Source organism: Poeciliopsis prolifica, unplaced genomic scaffold (genome assembly GCF_027474105.1).
Source record: "Poeciliopsis prolifica strain line A6 unplaced genomic scaffold, Auburn_PproV2 SCAFFOLD077, whole genome shotgun sequence".
NCBI lineage: Eukaryota > Metazoa > Chordata > Actinopteri > Cyprinodontiformes > Poeciliidae > Poeciliopsis > Poeciliopsis prolifica.
Genome location: NW_026562452.1, coordinates 359,571 through 384,025, shown reverse-complemented (window position 1 = coordinate 384,025; position 24,455 = coordinate 359,571). Strand labels below are relative to the sequence as shown.

General features: G+C 37.3%; 2 protein-coding genes across 4 annotated transcripts in view; both read left to right on the top strand.

Moving 5' to 3' along the window:
• The first annotated feature begins 1,199 nt into the window (after positions 1 to 1,199).
• On the top strand, positions 1,200 to 7,490 carry arf2a (ADP-ribosylation factor 2a). The gene is made up of 5 exons (XM_055021607.1): positions 1,200 to 1,306; positions 4,485 to 4,639; positions 4,736 to 4,846; positions 4,934 to 5,058; positions 5,440 to 7,490. Exons 2-5 carry the CDS (start codon positions 4,495 to 4,497, stop codon positions 5,599 to 5,601), a joined length of 543 nt encoding a protein of 180 aa, XP_054877582.1. The 5' UTR covers positions 1,200 to 1,306; positions 4,485 to 4,494; the 3' UTR covers positions 5,602 to 7,490.
• Positions 7,491 to 15,397: 7,907 nt separating this feature from the next.
• srcin1a (SRC kinase signaling inhibitor 1a) overlaps positions 15,398 to 24,455 on the top strand; it is a 104,200-nt gene continuing 95,142 nt past the window's right edge. For 2 of the 3 annotated variants that reach the window (XM_055021519.1, XM_055021518.1), the window contains exon 1: positions 15,398 to 17,078. In XM_055021519.1, the coding sequence (XP_054877494.1) occupies positions 17,003 to 17,078 (76 nt within the window). In that variant the 5' untranslated portion in view covers positions 15,398 to 17,002. The remainder of the gene's footprint in view (positions 17,079 to 24,455) is intronic. The other variant, XM_055021520.1, reaches the window with a different exon arrangement.

Sequence of the window (24,455 nt, the reverse complement as noted above, 5' to 3'; positions counted from 1 at the left end):
ACCAAATAGAAAAATAATTTACATTTTCTCGGAAACTGCAGAGGACTCAGTGTTCAAGAAGGATGGATGTTGATGTTTTAAATATTGCCAAGCCCTTCAAAGCAAATTATTATTTTAAAATATATATATTTAAATGCCACTGTTTTTGAAATGTATGTTCCTTTAAAATTGAAATGTAAAGTGTGACAGTTACCACGACTAAAGCAGGAGACACATTCTAATTGAATAGGAGGAACTGGCAGGAAATGTTGTGCTGGAAGAAAATCACTTTATCTTGAATATGAACAAGACAAAGGGGATTATTTTGGTCGTCAGTAGACACAACAAAGAGCCAAACCTAGCTCTTACATTGGGAGAAGAGTGTATTTTGTTTGAGCACTGAAAATGGGTTTTTGTCTGACTTGGAAATGTCACTCTGAGACTATTTATGGAGACATGCCAAACTACTTCTGATAATGCAGCATATTAGTCCTTAAAATGTAATATGTAACAATGTATTGTCTGTTGCATGACTTTGTGTTCTTGTGATTATGATGTAAAGCACTTTGAAATGCCTTGCTGCTGAAATGTGCTATACAAATAAAATTTGATTTGATTTGATTTAAAATATGCTGAAAGGTGATTGAAAAGCACAAAGCATGGCATTATTATAATTACAAAAAAAAAAAAAGATTCAGTTTTCACTTTTTAGAACTCAATATCAATGAAGTGTGAAGAGGTTTATGTCAGATTATGTCACAAAACCTCATCAAGGCAACGCTGGGGCCTGTGACCGTGGAGTCTTAAAGGCTCTAGCAAAAAATAATAAAAAGGCACCAAATTTTTCTAAATAAAAAATGCCATATTTAACAGATTTTTAAAATGCATTTCCACAGCAGAATGACTCTAATCAGAAACATTTCTTTGGGTCTGTTTCTATTGTCATTACCATAGAAACTATGTGCTTTTTTACATAAATATATCAACATCCACTCGAAGGAAATGTATCGATCCACTTTTTGCAAATCTGAAGTTGAGCTGTGAAGCTGTGAGTTGTGGAATATAGGGAGAAATGATCATTTTGTCTCTCTCCGCACCTCTTGATGGCGTTGAAGTAATATTTTGATGCTTGTGTCTGCCTGCCGTCAAATAAAGAAAAGGAGACGATATCAGTAGGTGGCGGTAATGCAACCTCAGCGTTTCTTGACAGCCACCAATAAAAATCAAAAAGAAGAGGAAGTCGAAGAGGGGGAGGATGACGACAACCGGAAATCGCCATTTTCCAGTTGAGCAGTAACGGAAGAAAGATCGAGAAACATCGACAAAGGTAAATTTGTTATTCAAATATTTAAACAATTGCGGTTTTCAAACATTCTTTTCAGAACATATTGTTACATTTTTTTAGTTTTACACGTTTTTCGATTACGGCTGGGTTTTAGGCGCCGAAGCCAGACATTTGGAGTTTGTAAGCTGCTTCTTTAACTTCAACGGGAGTGCTTTGTTGTGTTTTCATTCATACATTTAATCCTTAAACATGTCCTTATTTTTTAACGGTTTTTGTTGATCTAGCATCTTGTGTTATATTTTTACAGATAAAGCTTTGCACAGTTACCAGTAAGTTATTGCCAGTTGCGGATCCTTCTCGGCTAACAAGCTAACACTCGTTAGCTTTCATTTTAACAGTCAATTTGTTCTCTTTTTGATCAGTGTGACCACAAGATACAGGTTTGTGAAACGGTTTACTGCTCACATTGCATCTACCATATGTACTGGTACAGTACATGTACTGTACATATATTGCTGTACAAACCGCAGCAATATATTTGTTAGCTAAGCATTTGGTTCGATGGGGGTGGTAATCAGCTGTCGAGGTTTAGCTTATGAATATGCAGAGAAAATGCTGATGTTTCTTTTCACAGTTACTGATATGATAAAGATACAAGTGCGGTTCCTCCTAGCTTTCAGTTTGAGCCTTCTCTCATTTATACGTAAATGATCATCACTTAAACAAAAGGGAAACTATTGAAGATATGTGTTCCTTTCTAAGATATAAGTTTTTCTAAATGCAGACAGAAGTGGCAAGTTTATAAAATGCAACTTTACCCATTTCTGATTCAAAGGCAGATTCCTTTGCTGAAACTGAAAGATGTTCTATTTCTATTGAACTGTAAAAGCAATTATTTTCCGATTTTTCCTCATTTTAAGAATTTCTGGATGATGCATCATTTTTGAATGGACACATGTTTGCAAAAAAAAAAAAACATTTTTCATTAGTCAAGCTATTACATTACTTTATTCACATTTACAAACTAGTTTGAAACCTATTTTCAAAACTCATATTTTAAAGACTTGTTATAATATTTTTTTAACGTTTTTTTTAAAGGTGAATTAGTAGTTTTTTAGTGTGTCCTACTGGTTAATTCAGCAATTAATGTGACTGTTGTTTCAAGGATTTCTAGAAATTACTATATGTTGTGACACCTATCACACGTCCCAGGGCACTCCACATTAATTACAGCGATATTTTTAACATAAATGAATCAGGTACTTTGTGATGGGCCTGTTGCTTCTTTGAGCTTACTTGATGTGTAACTCGTTTTACTCGTTCATTTGCCTTATGTCATTAGCTAATCCAAAGTCCTTGGTTGCCATTGGCATGTAACCTCGATATTTATTAGGAGTACATTGACATGAAAATTTGGGCCAGTATCCGTATCCGCTTTATTTAGACATGTTGAAACAAACGTGTGTGATGTTTATTTCCCTCCAAATGACATACAGAAACAAGATGGGAATAAAACTTAAGTTTTACGTAGGGTCTGATGCAGATATGTTTAAAAATGACTAACATTGACTGATACTGTTAATAATAGTTGAACATTTAACAGTTTATGAATCTTAATGGGGTTTGTTGCTATGCAATGAGACTGTGAGACTTATTTTGGTCCAATAAAAACCTATTTGAATTGCAATAAATACTTGCCATCTGAACACAAGTTTATACTGATTTATTTGATCATCTGACAAAATAACTTAATCATTCATATTGTGTTGTATATTCTTTTTTTGTCTTGCATAATTAATGTGCTTTGCTTATTTAACATGTGCTTTGCTGCAGGATCACTTTTGTACGCAAACAGTTTTTTTTTAATTAAAAAACAACCCTATTTTTTCTGTCATGAATATCATAAACATAAATAAGAAAATAGTCTGACAATTCTGACCATTGCATAATATAACTGAGACAGAATGTCGTATCAAATTTTTTATGGCATCTTGTGTGTTTCTTTTTAACAAAACTAGAAGCTTGGCGCTCACTCCAGTTGGTCTGTTTGGAACTCTGTGGCATGTTTTCAAGGAATTTGCTTCCTTCAGCTTTGCAGACCTTATCTCTGTTACAGTCTTCACCTGCAGCACAGAGCAGCACAAAACAAGCTTAGACACGCTTTCCCCGATTTATCCACAAACTTTATGTATGTAACTTTCAAGACATGGCAACAAAACTATGGAAGGGAAATGAGAATGTAAATGCGTTATTTTGCTGTGGTTTATGTCATTTTGCAATTCTCCACTGTTTAAATGAAATGCTAAAAAATTTGAGGAAGTTATCTGGATGCTGTTTGTAAAGATAAGGTGACTGTATTAGATTAAACTTTAAGGAAGTTGTGATTAACCCAATTTAGTTTTGTCTCCCCACTGAGGTTAATAAATACATTTCTGTACTCAAATCCTTTGTTCACAACAGTTGAGTCTAGAGATGGACAATATATTGACATTAACACTGATACTAGCCAATATTAATGCCAAAGAAACACATTATACATCAGTGTTGCAATGTGTTATTGCTCGGTTTAAAAAGTACCTAATGCGTAACTACTATGGTAATAAACTGCATAAAAAAGACCACTATGGAACATGAGTGGGAAGTAAGCTGCAACAGGAATGGATGTGGTTATAGATCTAATTATGGAAAATTATAGTGACAATGGTCATGCCAATGGATATGATGTACAATTCTTCTCTGTGTGAAGCAAAAGGGAGAAAAATATTTCTCAAGTTATTTTATTTATTTAAAAAATGTGTAATATCATATTTGAATGAAATGAAGCCCATTCATTCATAAGATAGTCCTTGAGTTTTGAAGGGTTTTCTAGAGGCAATTGAGGGTTTTTTTCTGCATACTTTTCAAGTAAATGCTTTTAAGGCAAATTCTTTTGCTGTTTTGTCAAAAACAGCTTAAATGAATCAAAGGACAGAAGTGTGTTTTGCAATTTCACTATTGTGCAAGAAAAAAAATACAGGAAATAACAACCAGAAACTGTCTCAAAAAGTGTCTTTAAATAAGTGAAAGATGAGTTTGGGCCAGTGAATGTGACATTTAAGATCATGTACATTTACAGGTCATGCCTTACATACATGATCTGTAAGTTTGACTTGAGCTGCTGCGATCTGCTTAACACCAGCCTTTTAGAGACGTCAGACTTAAGTTTTGTGCGTCTTTGCAGGTACGCCAAGATGGGGAACTTTTCCAGCCTCTTTAAAGGACTGTTTGGAAAGAAAGAGATGCGAATTCTCATGGTCGGACTAGATGCTGCCGGTAAGACCACCATCCTGTACAAGCTCAAACTGGGAGAAATTGTTACCACCATTCCTACCATCGGTGAGTCGTCAATCTGTCTCATTATTACTTTATAGCTCGACACTTACACTTTACATTGGCTCTGAAAAGATATGTATATATTTTTCTTGTTCTAAGGTTTTAATGTTGAGACTGTAGAATTCAAGAATATCAGTTTTACGGTTTGGGATGTTGGTGGCCAGGACAAGATCCGCCCCCTCTGGAGGCATTATTTCCAGAACACACAAGGTGAGAGATTCATCTCAGCACTAGCATTTTTCTCCCTTTACATTTTAAGTTCTTTGTTTTCCTTCCTCATATAAATTCTTTTTTCAGGCCTTATCTTCGTAGTGGACAGTAATGACAGGGAGCGAGTGGGTGAAGCAAAGGAGGAGCTGATGCGAATGCTGGCAGAAGATGAACTGAGGGATGCCGTGCTGCTTGTGTTTGCTAATAAACAGGTTAGTTTATGAGTTTCCTACATGGACTTCCACAGAGGTTTCTTTCCTGACTACAAATCATAAAGGGACTTAATGTACTTGGCAAAGATTTAAGTTTAGGTTAGACATTGTTCTTTATGTGGTATTTTGTTGGTCACTTTTGATTAAAAGGTCTAAAACAATTAGACTAATTATACAGACTTTGTTGCTTAGTTGTGTTCGCAGGGTTTCGTCTTAAATGGCTTATTCGGGAACACTAGTCTAATTAGGTTTAACATTCGGCCGGTCACATGCATCCAATTCTGTCTATTCATATCGGGCAATGTAAAACTTGCTTTAAATTTCCATGTAAAAATCTAATCCTTTGTTTTCAATGTTATCTTATTGATTTTTATCTGGTAGGATTTGCCGAATGCCATGAATGCAGCTGAGATTACTGACAAGCTGAGTCTTCACTCTCTCCGTCACCGTAACTGGTATATCCAGGCCACATGCGCTACCAGTGGAGATGGGCTGTACGAGGGTCTGGACTGGCTTTCGAGCCAGCTAAGGAACGCAAAGTGATCCATTGTGCCGTGTCTCCATATGCCAGTTCTGCCTGCAGTGTTTCTGGGAGGCTGCACATGGCCTAGATGTACTTCTTTGCTCTCCTCTTTCCTCATTTTCCTTTAATTTTTTATTATTTTTTAGCTTTGGCCAGTGCACCCTGACATCAGTGGACTGTATGTGTGTTTGTATAAGTATTTTTGAGTGAATGAGTGAGTGTGCAGAAGTGGCAGCAGCACTGCTGTGCCTTGAACACAGTTAGCTCTCCGTCACTTCTCATTCCTCCAGTGCCAGCACACCCAAAGGCTGCTGGTGTCCGTAAAGCAAAAAGCAATGCACGATGCTGAGTGCTCTTTCCTCTTGAAAAGAATGTCTAAGAAAAAAACAAAAACAAAAGGTAATAATTCAGTTTTTTATTTGCTGGTAGCTTTTTCAACATGAGTTTATTTACCTAGAAAAAGATGCAGTCATCTAACAACCTAGTTGAAGATGAATGTTGCTTTATATTTAAGATCAAAGACATAAAAGCACGAAACCACCGTATAGTTTTATCTTTTAACTCCATAGTTTGCAAGTTTCTAGTGATCAGAATGTAAATGTATTCAGTGCCAATTTATGTGAGAATGTTCCAATGGCAGAAACTTCTTCCATTCAGTTCAGACACGTGTCTGACATTAAGTATTTTTTTGGCCTCATTTGTCTTTTGATTGTGTTTGTTGCGTGTAAAAGATCCACTGCGACTGGATCTGGTGACGGCAATAAATGTTGCAGCGCATGTTTACATATATGGAGGAGTGTTAACTATTGCATGGTTTGTAACCTTAAGGCTTGTGTGGGTTTCAGCTCCACAGAGCCAACTGCTATGACAACTTGCTCCCACTCTGGCTCTTTATTTAGAAGTAGACTTCATTTGCTCTTGTAAGTACAGTAATTCATTGGTTAGGGTCTGATGATTTTAGCTATTTTATTGTTCCTGTTTTTTTCCATGTATTTCTTGGTTTATCTTAGTCTGAGCTGCTGGGTGTGCTGTCCTTTTGAGTATAACCCTTTCGGGACCAAGTTAGTTGCAGAAAAGTCTTATTATATTCTGTTTTGGATGTGTCTGCATTAGGAGGTTTGCAAGTTCCTTTTTTCTTCAGTTTTCGTTATTACTGTGTTAGATGGTACATGTTGAATAGGAAGTGTATAAATCAGCCTTACAAATACATATTTAGTTCTTCAAGCGTCTTGCTTCAGGGCAGAGTTACTTCCTCTGTTCATTAACAAGAAATGGTTTTACCATATTTTACAGCCACATCAGCTTGCATAATACTGAGTTGTGTGGTGTGATGACAGCTGTTTTAACTCTCAGCCATGGCAGTGAACTCGCATGCAGAAACACTCTCCATTGCTCTACACCAGCAGATAGTTGAATGTGCCAGTTAGTTTAACCAGAGTAGTCACTCCAATTTGCCCCAAAGTCCTCTGCTATGAGAAATCAAATCAATCTTGAACAGTACACACTGAGTGAAGATGACTGCAGTTATGTTACACTGACCTCAGAAGGGAGCTTCAGGTTCCTTTTTTTACAACTGGATATTTCAATGTTTTGGGATTATTATGATTTTTTTTTACGTTGTAATATCTTTGTACTTGCGTCGCGGTATATCTTACAACGATTTAGTCAAGTTGAAGGCATAAATGGAAAGAATTTGAAATTATAATAAACTGTTATTAAACTGTTAACTTGATGTCTTTTATCACCTTTTTTTGGTCAGATGTGAAGCTTTAATTTGCAGGATCATTTCTGTACAAATGACTTGTGTTCATATTTCTTTCTCTCATTTTTATGCATTTTTTTAAATATAAAAAAAACTTGTCCTGTAACACCGAATAAATGCACTATAATAAAGAGAATCTCTATTGTACACTGTTCACGGGGTCCTCATTTATATACTTGAAAGATTGCATTTTTGGAATACTCTAATACAAATTAGTATTTAAGAAAAAAATCTTCACACCTGTCAGAAACACTACTGGCATTCATTGTTCTGTTTTAAATTTCAAAATATGCGGACATTCCTTACTATTGCCGCTAGAGGGCAGTGTATTATTAAAAACCTTGATATGTTGTACTAAATATCTTTACAACACGTACAATATGTTTTGAATGTACTGTAAAGCAGCTTATGTTGAAGAGTGAACTCGTTCACACATGTCAGAGAACCGGTAGTTTGAAATGACATCCTTCTTACAACATTCACTTGTCAGATCTGTATCAACTATAAACCCATCAATGGTTTGAACATTATGTACAGTTTGAGATGAGAAATCGTCTCAAAATTTCTGAATTCTCAGCTGTGAGCCAGTCTATGCCGTTGTCTGCACCACTGATTTAAAAGGGGATTTCTAATTCCCCCAATGTCGGCACATCTTACTTCACCCTCCATTTCTGCACCATCTGAAATTCAGGTGGCCAACTCTCCAAAGAGTTGTTACCTTGGCAACAGCACCCTATGTATTTATAGGGAGTAAGTAAGCAGATGTTTAAAAGGAGTGCAGTGTCTTTTTATATAGCTTTAAGAGCACAAGCAGGAGTGGAAGATCACACATTTAATTTGACACGGCTCCTTAATTTAGAAGACTAGCATGATCAGATCCTAACAGCAATAATTTCTCACCTTGCATTAGCAGCTGGTGCCCTCTCTCCTGGAATTGCAAAGTGCTTAATGACCTAATCGAGGTCTTTTTTTTTTTCTTTTTCTTTAAAACTTGCTTGGTAATTGAAGTGCAGCTGAGGTAATGTTCTAACTGTCTCCTCATTGCATCAGAGTCTATTTCATTTCTCTTACATTTTCCATTATCCCATTTTTTTTTCTCCTGACCCTTTCTTTCTCTTGCTCTCTGTTGTACTCTTATCAAACGTTGGTGAAATAAGCTAAAATTATTAGAATAAGATGTACAGTCACACACGGCATTGCACTTGACCTTTAACAGGTGTCCTGCTTCCACTAAATCTCATTCAAAAGAGTGACATCATGCTCTTTAGTTTCACACCATATTAGCTCTAAGCTTGTGTATAAATATAATTTTCAGCATCTCTGTTACAGCTGCCTGCCTCACTGTGACCTCTGAGTTGGATGAATAATGTACTCGGGTATTGAAGAGTGAATGTTAATTCTTGTTTCTAAAATACTTCTATATTTAACCGCAAATATGAAAGTCAGATATAAGTTCAATACACATAGCACAATCTATTTCAACCATTTATTTCTGTCTTTTGTAAGTTATTGTTGCCGTACAGCTAGAGAAAACCCAAAGTTCAGTTTCTCTGACAATTTCACTTTTAGATGAGGTCATTATAGGAAAGACATTTAACAGAAATGTTTACATATACTCAAATCTATGTCCATGCACTGTACAGTATTTCAACTCAATACTCAGTTGAAGCTTTTTCAGCAGGAGTTTCTGCAGCAACGCAACATGGTGGTGGTCAGCCTGTGGCTCTCCTGGGGGTTTTAAAGAAGCAGAAGTTGCTTTTATAACAACCTTCAGCTTTTCTGCATTGTTGGCTACGATGTCTCTCATCTTCCTGTTGGCCACATCCCATCAATTCTCAAAGAGGTATTATATCAGACCAGTCAGCCCATCACAGTGATTCTTGGGTCATTTATTAGTTGCCATTTAGAAGTTTGGTATCAACATGTTCTGAACTACATATACAGGTGAAGTAATTTTTGATGTATGTCCCTTGCTTAGCTATGATAACATAATATATATTTAATAGATTATGTTGTGTTTTTGCTGTTTGATAATTGTTTTGAATTTTATTATTGTTTATCTAAGTTCAAGATAAACAAAGTTTTGTCTATGTTCAAACTGAGACAATATACTGTATTATCAAACCATGCTGAAACACAAAAAATAGAGAAAGGTCATGTTGAAACAGATGCAAAGTCATTTCCAGCTACATATGAAACAGTGACAATAACATACATAAGAAAAATCAACCATGTTGAATGGGAAATTACTTACGGACACATTAAAAGTAAATGGCCCAATAACTCAGCCTTGGGGTACATCCTTCAAATGGAAGTAATATGTACCAAGGAAGGAAGACTTCTGAATCATTTCTGATTGAGAAGTGAATCGAAATAACTAAAAATAACTGTGAATCTCCCTCTAATTGACTGAATGGCCTGTGCTTCACAAAAAGCTGAAGCTGAAGTTTTCATTGTTGTTTGTGCATGTTCTTTTTTTCGACCACATTTTTTTATTCCGATTAACTTTCCATCAATATGTTTGAATGCAGCACTCTGTGAAATGCCATTTTTTTAAACAGTGACCTCTTGAGACTTGCCCTCCTTTTGGCAAGTGTAGGTGACCTCTTCATTGGTGTGTAGGCCAGAAAGTGGCCATGACGTCACATTTCTGCATCAAAATATTTTTTAATGAGTCTTTATTTAAAATCTCTGTGAACCGAATTTTGGGGTTAATGTAATGAATCATAAAAATTAGCATAAATGTCTGGAGAATATCACATTATGTGTAGTAAATCTACACAGTATACAATTTTTGCTTTTTGAAAGGAATAACTAAAATAAATAAACAACTTGATGATATATTTATCTAATGAAATGCCCCTGTTAGTGGAAAAAATTTAATTGTTTAACTTCTACAGGGTTTTAATTTTAAAGGCTCAAAGGGGTTACATTTTGTAATCTTTCATAAAAACAATGAATTAATATTTTCTTCACCTTTTCAGTGACATTTATTGTCTATCAGATTGATGTTCTGTCCCTATGTGGGGGTTTTATATATGGACCTGTCAGATGAAACAGCCTTTAAAGCAAAACATTCACCATTATTAAAATTAAAGTAGCGTTCAAACAACAGTTATTATGTGCAACAAACTAATCAGTCAGATTATTTTTCTGGAGACACAGTCAATCAACCCATGTTGCCTCTAAATGGATGACTTTGTGTTTGCATCATTGTAATAGCCTTTTTACTGACAGAAAAAATCTATAAACCTCCTCCACCACCAGTGACCTCTTCCCAGAGGAAACCTGTGCTGCAGCATTATTTTTCATTGATCTGGTTCAATAAAAGGACACTGAAAATCAATTGTAAAGGACAGGAAAATAATTTATTTGTTTTAAGCTACAGATGGCTACTCTGCATGTACCTGGCCAACTTATGTTTTGATATAACGTCTAAATCTATTGTGCTCTGGCTACATTTCTAACATTATTGGTAACTCTTATTTTCTGGCACAATGAAGTCACAGAAGGTGCACAGCAGTGAGCTTTCAGCTCAGCCGGTGTTTGAAATCCTGACCGTACAACCCACACATACACGTCAAAGTAAACATAGTTCACCAGTGACTAAACTGCACGATGTAAACTGCCTGGTCATTTCTGGACTTTCACATTGCCATGGAAACACACGATCTGTCAGCTTCATTGGCTTTGAATTAAGACTAAAGGCCAAGAAAGCCTCAGTTTTATGTAAATAGGTCCAGATGAAAATCTAAAACAAGTTGGATGACTTTATGATTCCACTCTGCTGACCCAGCTGCTCTTAAAACTCCCATTTTATTTTATTATATTTTTAATCTTCCTCCAAAGAGTTTAGAGGGATTGTGATAGCTTCTCATCAGACATATCAATACAAAGTACTCTGGTGTTTTTTAATCATTCTGCTCCTTCAAAAATGATGTCCTTGAGAATAACCATCCCTTTACTGATTAGCATGTCTCCATAGATTTATAAAGGACACTCCACATTTATTGGCACTCCTGGTAACAATGTGCAAAAAGTGAAGAAAAAAAAAATCACATTAAAAATTGCTATAACTCTAGGAGTTTTTAACTTCCTTAATCACCCCGTTCACTGTACACATTGGAAAAATAAACTGGACAGTTACAAGTCCAGTCATTTTAAACATTTTAATCATTTGACAAGATTAAGTGACGCACTGTGTTTTTGGTGCAATTTCCTGAGATACAGTATGAAGATGAACATACGTCTGCCTTAATAAACTCAGAAATTTTTTCATTCTTTGCCATTTTTAAGAGTTGCTAATGGATAAGAGCCTGTGTGTCACATCATACTTATATGAAATGCAAGAACCCATAGATTCCAAAAAAGGTTCCTAATCGCACCACTGAGATACACGTTAGAAATGCTTCAGTGACAGCTGAATTTACATGAATTGTAGGAGGTGCAGTTAAAGCTACTATTTTTGGCACAACTAGATTAAATATATTTGTAACTGTGTCCTGGTCCTCACCACACACTAAATAAAGATGGCATAAAAAGATAATACACTGCCTTTTTCTCACATTTGTAGGGAAAATGTGAGTCAGTAGAGAAATAATAAAATAAAATGGAATAAAACATTTTTATTCCAAATGCAGCTTTCTACAAATTCTGTAGAGAGCTGCTTTGACTTTTTTTTGTTTTTACTTTTTAGGCAAAGATTTGTTGCAAAATGTACAAGTCCCATTTTAGTTTTAAGAATGAGGAAAAACTACTGACTATTCATTTTTATACATGTTTTATACTTCCCTAACCCTGTGAAGTAAAACTGTTTAGGAATGTGATGGAGAAAGGTTCATTAATGGAGCGTCGGAAAAAGCGGACCCCTTTTAGTGTAACTGTTGCTCGTCAGAGTATATATTTTGGATTTCTCAAACAGGAGGCTTAAACGGCATTTCAAATCAAATGTTTCAACACTTTTATATATTCAGAGTAGGTATTATTTTTTGTGCTAAGCTAAGCAGCTATGTGGGGATTGGAGCACGAGGTGCGTGTCGGATTGTTTATTGTAGTGTAGTTGATATTGATTATGGAAGTTGCATAATAGTGTTCGAAGTTAGTTTATTAATACATTTGTAATTTGCAACATAATCAGAAGTGGTATTTTGAGTAGTCTCTGAGTTGAAGGTTACCCTGACACACATGCATTTTTGCCTGTCATTTCACATGCAGCATTTACATGATTGATTTGCTATGAGAGTCACCTTTGCTGTTTTTCATCCAGCGTACACTAAAAACACCTTTTTGCCCTGCACACCATACTGTTTATTAATATATCCAAGGCAGAGTGTCATTGCCAAATGCACTAACCCCTTTTCATAACCTTAGAGAGCCAAACTCCACTGAAGCGAGTGCAGATCTATTGTGCCAGAGAAAGTGCTGAAAGATTTCTAGGTCAATGAGCTCACACTGCTGAGATGGAGAAGCGGAAGGAGGACAAGCAGGGCAAACTAGGCTCCTACTTGTCTATAGGGATGACCCAAGACTTTCTTCCAGGAACAAAAAATGGTACAATGAAAAATAAATTCAATTTTCAACTCTGCATCCTAAGAATTCTCTCTGCAATATGGAGCCAAAAATAAAACTGCAGATTTAATTTCATGAGAAAACTGTTGCAAAGTGGGCTCATCAACTCCCTAAAATTACTTACTCAGCAAGATGCTTCCTAGCAGTGAGGTGCTTCCAACTGAGTAAAATGCAGAACCCTGCAAAGCACCAGCCCTTTACAGGTCCTGCTGTTATTTCCCTAAGTAATGAGGACAGTAGTCTCACTGTGTGAACTGAGGTTTAATATGTGATCCATGTCAATACGTTGTTTACAATCTGAAATAGATATTAGAAAATATTGATTTTTAAATTTTATGTAAATCATCATTACTTTTGTAGCCTATGGGACACACAGAACGGGATCCCAAATTTAAAATATAGACAGTGGATGTGGGGTAAATATCCACAGGCAAAATTCTGGGAGACCACATATACTTTTGTCAACTTTAACTTGCAGATTTTTCTGTTGCAGGATTTGTGGTCCAGTTTTGGGATTTTTGGGACAGTCTTCAGCTGACAGGTGGATGCATTATTTCCTCTAGCTTTTGAACCAGCTGGACATGGTGCTATGTAAGTGACGAGCAGCATGACAATAAATTATTCATGATTCTCATCACTGTAGAGATCATCCGTCTTCTTGTCTCTTTGTATTTCCGACATTTGAACTTCTTAATTCTTTTGCTGCTTTCAACTGTCATTAGAATGAACAATTGCTCCTCATTCCCACGCCATCAAATACTAATTTGTCACAGGCCTTAGTTTTTAGTTTCCTTAGTGTTGACACCATGTCAGCACTGGTTAAAGTAAAATCTGACAATAAAAGCAGAAAATGCCTTGATTATACCTGACAAAGTCCAAATTACATCCTGCAGTTAGAACGTTTCTAGTATTCTAATATTGTTACCAGGGTTTGGAGAATGACATTCATAACATAGTGGGCTATTTTTTTTCCACTTTTTTTGTCTTGGTTTTTAAAACCATTTGCCTCTGTCGGCCAGTTTCCTTTATAGGATATGGCTTGAAATTCACTTTGATATTATCTTGAGAAATCAAGAAATTTCATTTAGTTTGCATAGTAATAAAGCTGTTTTTGTCATGGAAATGCTTTTAACTACAGTGTTGTTTTAAGATATAAAAGGTAGTTTTTTTAGATTCAGTTTATTATTTCTAGTTGTATAAAAGCTGAAGGAATTTTTCTCAGAATTTTCTTGAAGGTTATCCAAGAGTCCTGTGACAGTATAATAATAAGTATTTTCTCCTTTCAAGAAAATAAAGCTCATGTTATCTTCAGGATTGCAGCACAGTCTGGAAAAGCACAGAGTTTGGCTTAAATGTTTTCCACATTTGGATACTTATGAAAAAGAAAACAGTGGATTGATAAAAAAAATATTAATTTTTTCATACCTCGACCCTTCAGTCATTGATTTGTCAATCTGTCCATCTTTCTCTCTGTCTGTCAATTCATCTGTTCATCCAGCCAGCCAACCGAATGTTTTAGCAGGAACCAATTTTAAATCCTGACCACTGTAGAAACATCTGCCACGAAATGACAAGGATTTTGTCGCATCTCTAGTTCTTTATTCTTTTAAAGGTGTGAGAACAAATTTGGCTGTGGAAATGTGCGTAATTTTATTCTGAATAAAATTCTCAAGATACGGTGAAAACCCAGTATTTTGAGAAAATATCTGCCTTTTTTTTGTTTAAGATGACAGAAAAGTTAATGCATGATTGTAGACCATAGTAGCTTCTGTGGTCTTGCTCAGGAACCAAATTGATTTGCTTACTGTGGAGGAGCTGATGTCGCAGGGTTTTTAAACCTTTCATCCCTTGTCTCAGTGAATTAGCTTGGCTCTTTCTGGTTCTTCAAGCAACTTCTAGTGCTTTATTGTCTTTAATATTTTACATTTTATCATAAATTTATGTGAGAGTTGCTGCTTTTTCTAATCAAAGGCCCGTTTGAATAGCGGGTAACAGGATTCTGATTGTTGGTGTCTGTTGTTGATAGTTTGGCTTCAGCAGGACAGAGTCACTGCCACAGTGATGCTGAGGTTACTCTGCTGCCATCCTTTCTGGATCTGTGGTTGCCATGACAATCAGCTCCAACCTCACCTTTGGGCCAGCGCTGCTTCATCATTAGATGCTGTTATCACAACGGGATATTTCTAATTTTTCTTTCCAATCCTTCTTTTCTCAAATCACCAGCGGAAGCCCTCTCTGATCCTCGCCCTTTATTAATGCTTCAAACGTTTCCCCCCCTTCCCTCCTGCAAGCTCTACCGTAGAGCCTCATAAAGGACCATGATCCTGAACTCCCCTCTGTCACCATATCATGAGATGTGCCTCAGGCGTGTAGCAATGCAGTGCAACGCCTGTGTCTTTAAGAGGAGAGAGAGAGTATAATGTCTAGCAAGGAGGAATGAAGAAAGGGAAATGCAAGTGAGATTGCGTGGGTGAGGGAGTGTAAGTTTATCATTGGGAATCATTTTTTTGTCTCATTCTACGGTGTGTGTGCAGAGCATCTCTGAACCGGCATGCTCAGTCTTCCAAAAGCTCAAAGAGTACGCCCATCGCTCTCCTCACTCTCTCTCCATCTCTCACTCTCACACGCACACGCACACACACAACACCAGCTCTCCCACCTTCACACACACACACGTGCTCAGAGTCACACACGCGCAGTGTTGTCAAAAGCGCCGCTGCTGGACCTTAGCCATCTCGCGAAGGAGGTTCCGGCGGAGGCAAGAGAGAGCCAGAGTGAGACAAAGGAGAGTAGGACGGGAGAAGGCGAGGAACGAATAGGAGAGAAGAGGACCGGCTTGAGGAAGGAGAGACACAGCGCTTTGTGAAGAAGAGAAAGCGAGGAACGGGAGGAGGGAGGAGTGGAGAGGAGGAAAAAAAAAAGAGAGGAGGGGGAACAGGAAACGCAATCACTTTCAGCTGCAGCCGTCCGTGTCGCAGCATGGGCAATGCACCATCCCAAGGCATGTTGAACCCTCTCTCTATGCATGTTTATGTAGCAGGTATTTCCTTTGGTTCCGAGTGCCATGCCATCTAACCAGCTGGCTGTCCTCCTGCTACACTTTGTGGAGGCAGGAGGCGGGGGGCTGAGGGGGCTGGGCTAGAGAGCAGCATCGCCTGAGGAGAGTGATGCTGCTAGATGGTATCAGGTAGTAGGTTAGCAGTAAGGTGTAAGGAGTGAGGCTGCTTAATGAAGACCAGGTGGTATGAAAAAAAGGAAGAAAAACACTGGGTGGAGGCACCATGTGTGAGAGCAGCAACAAATGGTGGAGAGCAGAAGTAGCACTAGAGAAGCAGGTGGTGTCAGTGGGTGTGATCGTGTGTAAGGAAGAGAGAGGGACTTGTGACAGATTTTTGGTTTTTTTATGTGTAGATAAGAGCAAAGTGTGAGGATTCATGTTGTGGTTGCAGCTGCTGCTGTCAACCAGATGGAAAACCTTTGGGAATTGAAGTGCTCCGATGGGCATGTGTGGGCGTGAAAAAATAAAATACAGAAAAGACAAAATAATATTGTGAATTTCAAAAGAAAGTAAGGGTTTTTGCCTTGTAATAAAAGTGTATTATAAATGGATGAATGGGTGGGTCTATCTTTAAAGAGATGCTCTGGCTTTTCCCCTGAGAACTCAATCCAACCTCTTATCTTCAATTCCCTATTTTTTTTTTCTTTTAATCTCAAAGGAAGTTTTTCAACATTTAAAACCTTGTTGAAAATTACTTCCTGGACAGAACCAAGGAAAATCTCAGCAGAATGAGTAAAATTATATTATGAAGCAGGAGTAAACATGTTGAAGTTAAATTTAAGAATGTGAGCTTAATTCATTGGAAAACACCTTCACTTAAGACATAATTAGAGGTGGAGTGAAGACTTTTCAGAGGAAAATTCAGCATCACATGGCTCAGGGAATTTATCCACATTAATTTCACTCTCTTACTTCTTTCCCTCCCCTCACCTTTTTCCTTCCTCCCCTCCTCTTTCATCCCTGGCTTGCTGCTCACTGAGGGACAGTCTCGTAGCCGGTATTTAGAAGGGAAGCGAGACAAAAGAGAGAAGTCATGAAAGACGGGGAGAGAATGAAAGGAGGCTCAAAAGAACAGAAGATAAAAAAATGGTTTACTCGTAAATGGACGGGTAAGTTCTGATGCGGAGGTTCAGATTCAGGCAGCTGCAACTTGCTGCTCGTCTAACTGATGTGATCAGCATGTGGTGATTTTGAGATCAACAGTAGACGAGTAGAAACTTGTCTTCTTGTAGGATTTTTCTGTTTGGTGTTAAATGAGCTTTCTCGATCTTATTTGGCTGCAGCAGAGAAGCTATTTTGTAAATTACCTTTTCTTGCTATCCAGTCATTTGAGTTATTTCCTCTGACTGTCTCATTTGTATGTGTAAACTCAGGAAAATCTGATTGAGCTTCAGATTAGTTGCAGATATGAAGCCTTTTGCAATGTCCAGAGTTGTGTGTGTCTGTGTGTGATTCAATTGTGGGTTTCTATCTGAATTGTGTCTGTAGTCATTGTCTGTCTCAGGAGGATTGAGATGGATTAGCCTGAATATGCACCCATGGGAGCCTTTTATTCCTAAACATGAACAATTTGGCTGTGGATGTTCTCTTTCTAGAGAACACAGCTGTTTGGAATAATTTGCCAAGATGGGAAAAAAAAGGAGATTTTTAAATCGCTTTGACCTGCTATCATTACTGTTGCTGGCAATTCAAAGTACTAATTGAACATAATGCCGCCAAGGACCAATCTAATTGCATTCAAGCCACCAACTAGGCAGTAATTTGTCAAACCAGTCTCAGCTTATGGTGAGTGAAGAAATGTGCTGTTTGCATTAGCAAAGCCAGGTTTTCTCCACTTCCTGTAACCGCAGAAAGGATCATCTTTGTAGAGCAGTTGGCGATTCCAGGCGAACCATAGAAGATTTGATTAAGCAGAAGTCGAGCTGTAATCTCAGAACTGGCCCACTGGAGAGTGATTCCTCATCATAATGCTGCCATTGTGCAGAGACTTCAAATCCTTTTAGGTTCATACACACTTGTGTATCTATCTTCTGATTCCATATTATGGCTATGCCAAATTGATGCTTACTAAAGGGCTTGCAAGGGTTGAGCCTGCATGCTTAAAAGACATCATAACATGTGAAAGGGGAGATCTGTTAGAGACAGGGTACATAGACAAGGTTGCACATAGGGTGACTGAGATCTCTTGGCTAAAATGAGATTTTTTTTGAGCTGTTATGTCTTGTATTTGCTGCTGACAACATGTACAACACACTCCCTCATTTGGCTGACTGTGAAAGAAAACTAAGTTATTTAATATCAGTTCAAGGTTGGTCTTGAGTACTGTAAAGGTGTGTATTATCTAGTATGAATGAAAATGGATACCCATTTAGTAATTTTAGGTTTGAAGAAAAGTGGGAGATAATGGTGTACAGTTGGCATGTGGTGTTTTGAAACTAGCTACAGAGCTGACCTGTTTGTAATCTCATCTTTTCAGGTAATAAAGCAAATACATGTGATCTGCACTGGGTCATATATCCATCTACCGTCAGATATTTATTTGAGATGCAGGGACATGACCTTTATTGATTCATATCCTATTCTTGTCTTTGTTGAAGTCTGTTTATGCTGGATCACACTGCACACAATATAAGTTCCTGGTTCAAATGTTTGTTCACTACCAAACTGTTAGTTTAAGCTATTAATGCAGCTCTTTATTGACCGCAGCACACATCAGATCTCGTTATGATGGTGAAGTCATAGCTTTGTACACATCCACCTGCTTATTCCCCAGGACTGTGTCACACAAAGCCCCATGAATCCTGCCCGCCTGCGATTGGCTAATGATGATGCAATGTTTTATGGCTGAGGAGCTGCATGTTTTAAGGGCATTTTTGAAGTAATTGACCCTACTGGGAAAAAGCGACTGCACATTCAGATTGGTGTTAAAGTAAATGAGATCAAAATAATGCTGAAGATGATATACAGATTAAACTATTTTTGTTCTGAGTCCTTTCTTTAAAAAAAAAATAGCCAAGTTATTAATGATGGCGCAATGAGAAAATCTCTAAGCCAAACCAGCTTTCTTTTTAAGCTCACCTCATTGATTGTCCTTGCTTGAGGGCATTTTTGCTTGTGACCTGATGGAGGAATACTGCCACAGGTTAGAATTTTTTCACACAAAATTTATTGCTACATATTTTTTTTTAAAGTCACTGTACTTGTCTTGTACTCAGTAGGGATCCCCTCTAATTGAAACAAATGATGCAAAAATCAAAGATTAAAATCTTTATCAATGGTTTGTACTTTTACTCAGGGAGTCTGAGGCATTTATGACGAGACTCACTGGGCTGCACTAGTAAGCAGCACCAAGCTTTCAAGGTCATTAATGATTTAGTAGTTTTAATATTACATGCATTTGTCAAAGAAACTTCTCTGTAATTTTAATATATGTATATTGATAAGCACTAATTTTGAATGTGGAAACTTTTTTTTTTACATTTGTTTGAAAGCTCTGTGGCTTTTTAAGCTATAGATACATCAAATAATAAACATTCAAATAATAAATTATATTCCACTTTTAAAGAAGCCAAAGTGAGCTTTACATAGAAGACCAGAATAAAAACACATAAAACAGGCAGTCCAGGGTCAAGTTTAAGAGGATATTGGGAGTGTTTTTTTTTTTTTTTTTGTATATCCAGAGATTAAGTTTTGCAAAGGTTGACAGGAAGAGGATTATAGAAGTTTGAGGTTTAGTGACTAACAGCTCTGGTACCTAAAGTATCAATTCCTGTGTGGCAGATGAAGAGTAGTCCAGTTCCAGTCGACCTGAGAATCTCAAATTAAATGTAGGGATAAAGGAGGTCAAAGGGGCACCGAGGGTTAAGGCAGTGACAGGATTTGTAGGTGAGAAGTAGAATTTAGTAACAGATCTGAAACCCAACTGGAAGGCAGCGTTGCTGAATCAGACCTGGAGTGATGTGTTGCCAAGGTTTGGTGTAGGTGAGAAACCTGGCAGCTGAGGTTTGGATCTGCTGGAGCAACTCCAGAGCGTCATTAGGTAACCCAAACAGACACTGTTGCAGTTTTCCAGCTGAGAGTTCATGAAAAAACTTTCTTTTAGTATAGAAATGAAGGCCAAAGGCTTCAGATGGAAAAAGTTGTTGCTCTATAGGAAGTCAAGGTTTACAAAGGTTGAAAACTTATCATCTATAGATAGAAGCTGTGAGATATTGTAGGAATGCATGTAAAGATTTCCATTTGCATTTTATACAGTATTGTAGGCGTGGGTCGGTATTGTATCTCACAGTATTATAATATTGAGTAAAAATATCATTTAAGTGTACATGAGTGTTAACACAAACGTATATAACTTGATATAAATTATTTTGCTTAAATCAGATATGCCCACTGCTGCTAAAATAATATCATTTTGATTAAAAAGCTTATGAAGCCATGACTTTGCCTGAGCTTCTGCAAATTGCTTATAAATCTTAGAATATGCAACTTTCTGTCTGAATCTCTCTATTGTCATTATAAAATTATACAATCCTGACTGACCTAAAACAGGAAAAGTTTGGTCTGACATAATGTTGATGATGAAAGTATGCCTGTATCAACTCTATAGTTTTTCACTCTGAGTATTTTGTGACATCTACACTGAAAAGATAATGGCTTCTGTGGATTATTCTTCTAAATGAAAGACAGAAGAGTTAAGTAGAAACGTATGGAATAACAAGCAAAATAGAAAATATATGTTGCTTTGGGTATGTAGCTTTTATTTCTGTTAAGCTGTAATGGAAACATAGATCTCAAACTGGTCTTTCAAGTTTTACAGATGCCAGGTTAAAGTTGGAACCCCGATCTTTTGTCTTATGGACACGGATATCATGCATCCCCATATCTTAATCAAAGCACAGCAAGATGATGAACATCTATGTCATTAAAAAAAAAAACAACACACAGCATGATGTGCATCATTTCATGAGCTCTGGGAAAACGACACTCCTATTTGTTGACATTATTTGTTGACATTGTCGGCTTTGTGCTTTGTGGTGTCACATCTTTTTTAAGATTCCAGGACTTTGCCACCCAGTAAAATCATCACTACTTCCTCAATATTTAGCGACACACCAGACCTATTCATTTGGCTAAATGTGATTCTGGGGACATTTGCAGAAACAGCTGATGCTGAATTAATGTCTTGCCAACACCAAGAAGCAAGAAAAGTGTTGGAAGACTTCATATAACAGATTTGATAAAAACTTTTGGATCAGTATCGGTGTATTGCCATAAATAAAAGTGCATAATTGTCCTCCAGCTGTTGTCCTCTGCAGGGGTATAATCACCTCCTGTCAGATAGTGATGTTTGTAAACTAATCAGGTTAGATGGTCTTTCCCTCTATAGCTGCTAATTTGGCTGGAACAGATTTTTTATATTTTGAAATAGAGAAGATATTTACTCCATGAACAATTATGGAAGGTTCTGACATTTCAAAACCTTGTTTGATGAGAACAATATTTACCTCCCTGCTCACACAGCTATGTTTTTGCTGCAGTAGCCTAATGGAAAGGTCTAGTTACCAGCTAAAATCCCTAAAATAAATTTCTGATATGTGAACATTTTCTGTTGTGAAACTAAGTTGTTACAGCGATACTTTGTGCTGCCGAGAGAGGAAATAAACATGTTTACAAGTAGAGCTGTTTTTTTTTTATGACAAGATAATGAGAGTGCCAAATCCAGGCTTATTACAGAAAATTCTACTTTTTCATTTGTCTTTTTTAAAAAACATATATTGTGGTAATGCTGCCTGGAAGTAATTAGAATGCATCTCGGCACTATTAGAATGCATCTTAGCACTATTTGAATGCAGTTCCTCTGTTCTTCTGTGAGCATATTTGACTGGCAAAAAAGTGGTAATTTTGTCTCAGAGCTAAAGCATTTTTGCATCAATTAATAAGCAACTTCTGCCTATTTGAGGTCTTTGGATAACTTTGGCTCTGCAGAGGTCGGAAGGAAAAACCAAGCGGAATGATTGAAATAAAACATCATGGTGAAATTTAGACTTCCCCACATGTGAGACTGCATATTGTCTCTTCTGCTTCCACCCAGCCCGTGGCAATCAGCGTGCTCATTGACAGCAACCATAGTAATCCCGTTGCCAGTATTTTAAGGGCGGCAGTGTAACTGAATGACGATGTCAAGTTTCTGTGCCGCCCTGTAGCAAAGTAAGTCTTTAAAGGGTGTTTACAAGAAGATGTTTTTGAAGATGTTTCTGAGAATTTTATCTTTAAAAAAATGCAAGACATGTAACCACAATCTCTACATTTGATACCAAGCTTCACTGTAAAATGTAATTGCCCTTTGCTTCTACAATAGAGGGCATCTAACTTTGCTATGTCTTTGAGTGAGCACATCTCATGCTAATTTTTAAGATTGTAACAGGCATGTTGTATAGTTAGAGTGGTTCTGCAGGGGTGCTTTTAACCTTTTTAACTAATCATGGGTTATTGCAACAATTGTCTTTGGGTTGCGCCTGGAGATTTAATGTGCATCTTCTGTCAGAGCGGTGCAGTCTGTTACATCTTTTTGGCATTGGTTTGGCTTCCTAATTGCTTTTTCTTACTCATGCAAACCTCATGCAAGACTAGAAAATTAGACACAATTCCCAGTACAACATGAAGCCACTCCCATGCCATGTTATCAGACACACACTTGCAATTTCATGCAATTTTGTGGAAGAGCAACTGCTATATTTAGATTGTTTTACATTGTGTTTCAGTTGGATTTGTATTACAGTTTCTAGTTTTGCAGCAGTATTGTTTGCTTGTACAATGTATGCATTATTGATTTTTGGCTTTTACTGATTGATTTAAACTTTAGCTTTTTTCTATAATTTCTTTCAGTGAGACTGCAAAGAGAAAAATGTGATACAATTTCAGGATAGAAGTAAGCTACAGTGCCTTGTGAAAGTGTTCAAATCCCTTCACAACACAATTTAAAGCTGAATTGTATCTAATCACGATTTTACATCACAGGCCATTTTCAATGAATAACCGATTCAGTGAGGTTATTCTCACTGAATCGAGGAATAACCTCAATTCAGTGAGAATCGAGGTTATTCTCACTGCTAAATAACCTCAATTTAAGGAAAAAGTGTGTTTTAGATGAAAACACTTTCATCCAAAAGTGTGTTCCTTAATTTCACTCTCCAACAAAGATCAGGTCAGTGAAGTTCACTACTCTCCTTGTCATGTCAAATTCTCCCACCAGAGCTGGGGATTTCTGCAGCTCATCTAGAGTTACAACAGGCTACTTTTCTGCTTCTCTGATTAATGTTCTCCTTTCCCACCCTTTTAATTAAGAGCTCTGTGATGTCTTGGTAAAGTTCCTCCACACTTGTATTGTGTTGTTTTATTCAACTCTTTGACAAAACTGCTCCTGCCACATCTGGTGTACTCCTTGGTTCTGCACAATGTATCAGTTTTCCCTACGACCTCTGAAGCTATGTGTGGTAGGCATTATATGTATGCATTTGTACCTTGTTATGCTAAGCTTTTCTTCAGAGGTTTCATGTGAGCCTCACCTTGTGTTTTGTTGCACCTGAAATAGCTCTGCTCATGCTCTCTGTTTGTAACTTTCAGTGGAAATGGGGCACGTAGTATCAGATGCATCTGTTTCCTCTGTGCATGGGATGGCAGTGAGTTAAACAAAGGAGATTGTGTTGCACTTTTTTATTTCCCACAAGGTTGTGTTTTATTACACCAGCAAATCTGTGGTTATTATGAAACATTTAAGATCAATTGACAAGTTTAAAGCTTGTAAGGGAAGTTGAACGGATTCCTTTTAGAATATACTGGATTCTGAAAGAGGGGCGAATTTAACTAAGCTTAAATTTCTGTACCTCTAGGCAAAGCACTCATTTCTGGCATCTGTTATTTCACGGTGCTCGAGTGCTGGTGAACTGTGAAGCACTAAAAAGCTTGAAAGGGGAAAACAGCTTGAACCAAAAATTTCCCCAGAAGAAAGGGGGAAAAGTTGAACTTGGAAGACGGCGAGGAAATAAAGCAAAGTGTGAGCAGAAGTGGTAAAAGTCTTCTTTCCTCCCAGGGTGTTTCCTCCTACGTTCCTATTCCTTTGCGTCAGATTTTCAATTTTAAAGATGCTCAGGCAGGAATACAAACCAAGGAGTGCTCTGATGATTCTGGGCAGATTATCCTCCGTCTGCCTCTAACCGAATCCAAAAATCTCTCAACTCATTCTGGTCCTGGTCTCAGTAGACCTCTTAACCATCTCCCTCTTTGCTCTTCTTCTCTACTTCTAGACTAAAATTTGATTTATTACTGGTATCCTTTTGTTCACTGAAGCATATAATATGACTCTAAATCCATTGGGCTTGGCTCCATTTTGGATTTCCATCTTTGCCTTGCTCCAGTCAAAATTTCAACTTTCATTATGTGGACTGTCAGCATATCAATCTCCCAAATCAGTCGTGCAGGTCAGTTTG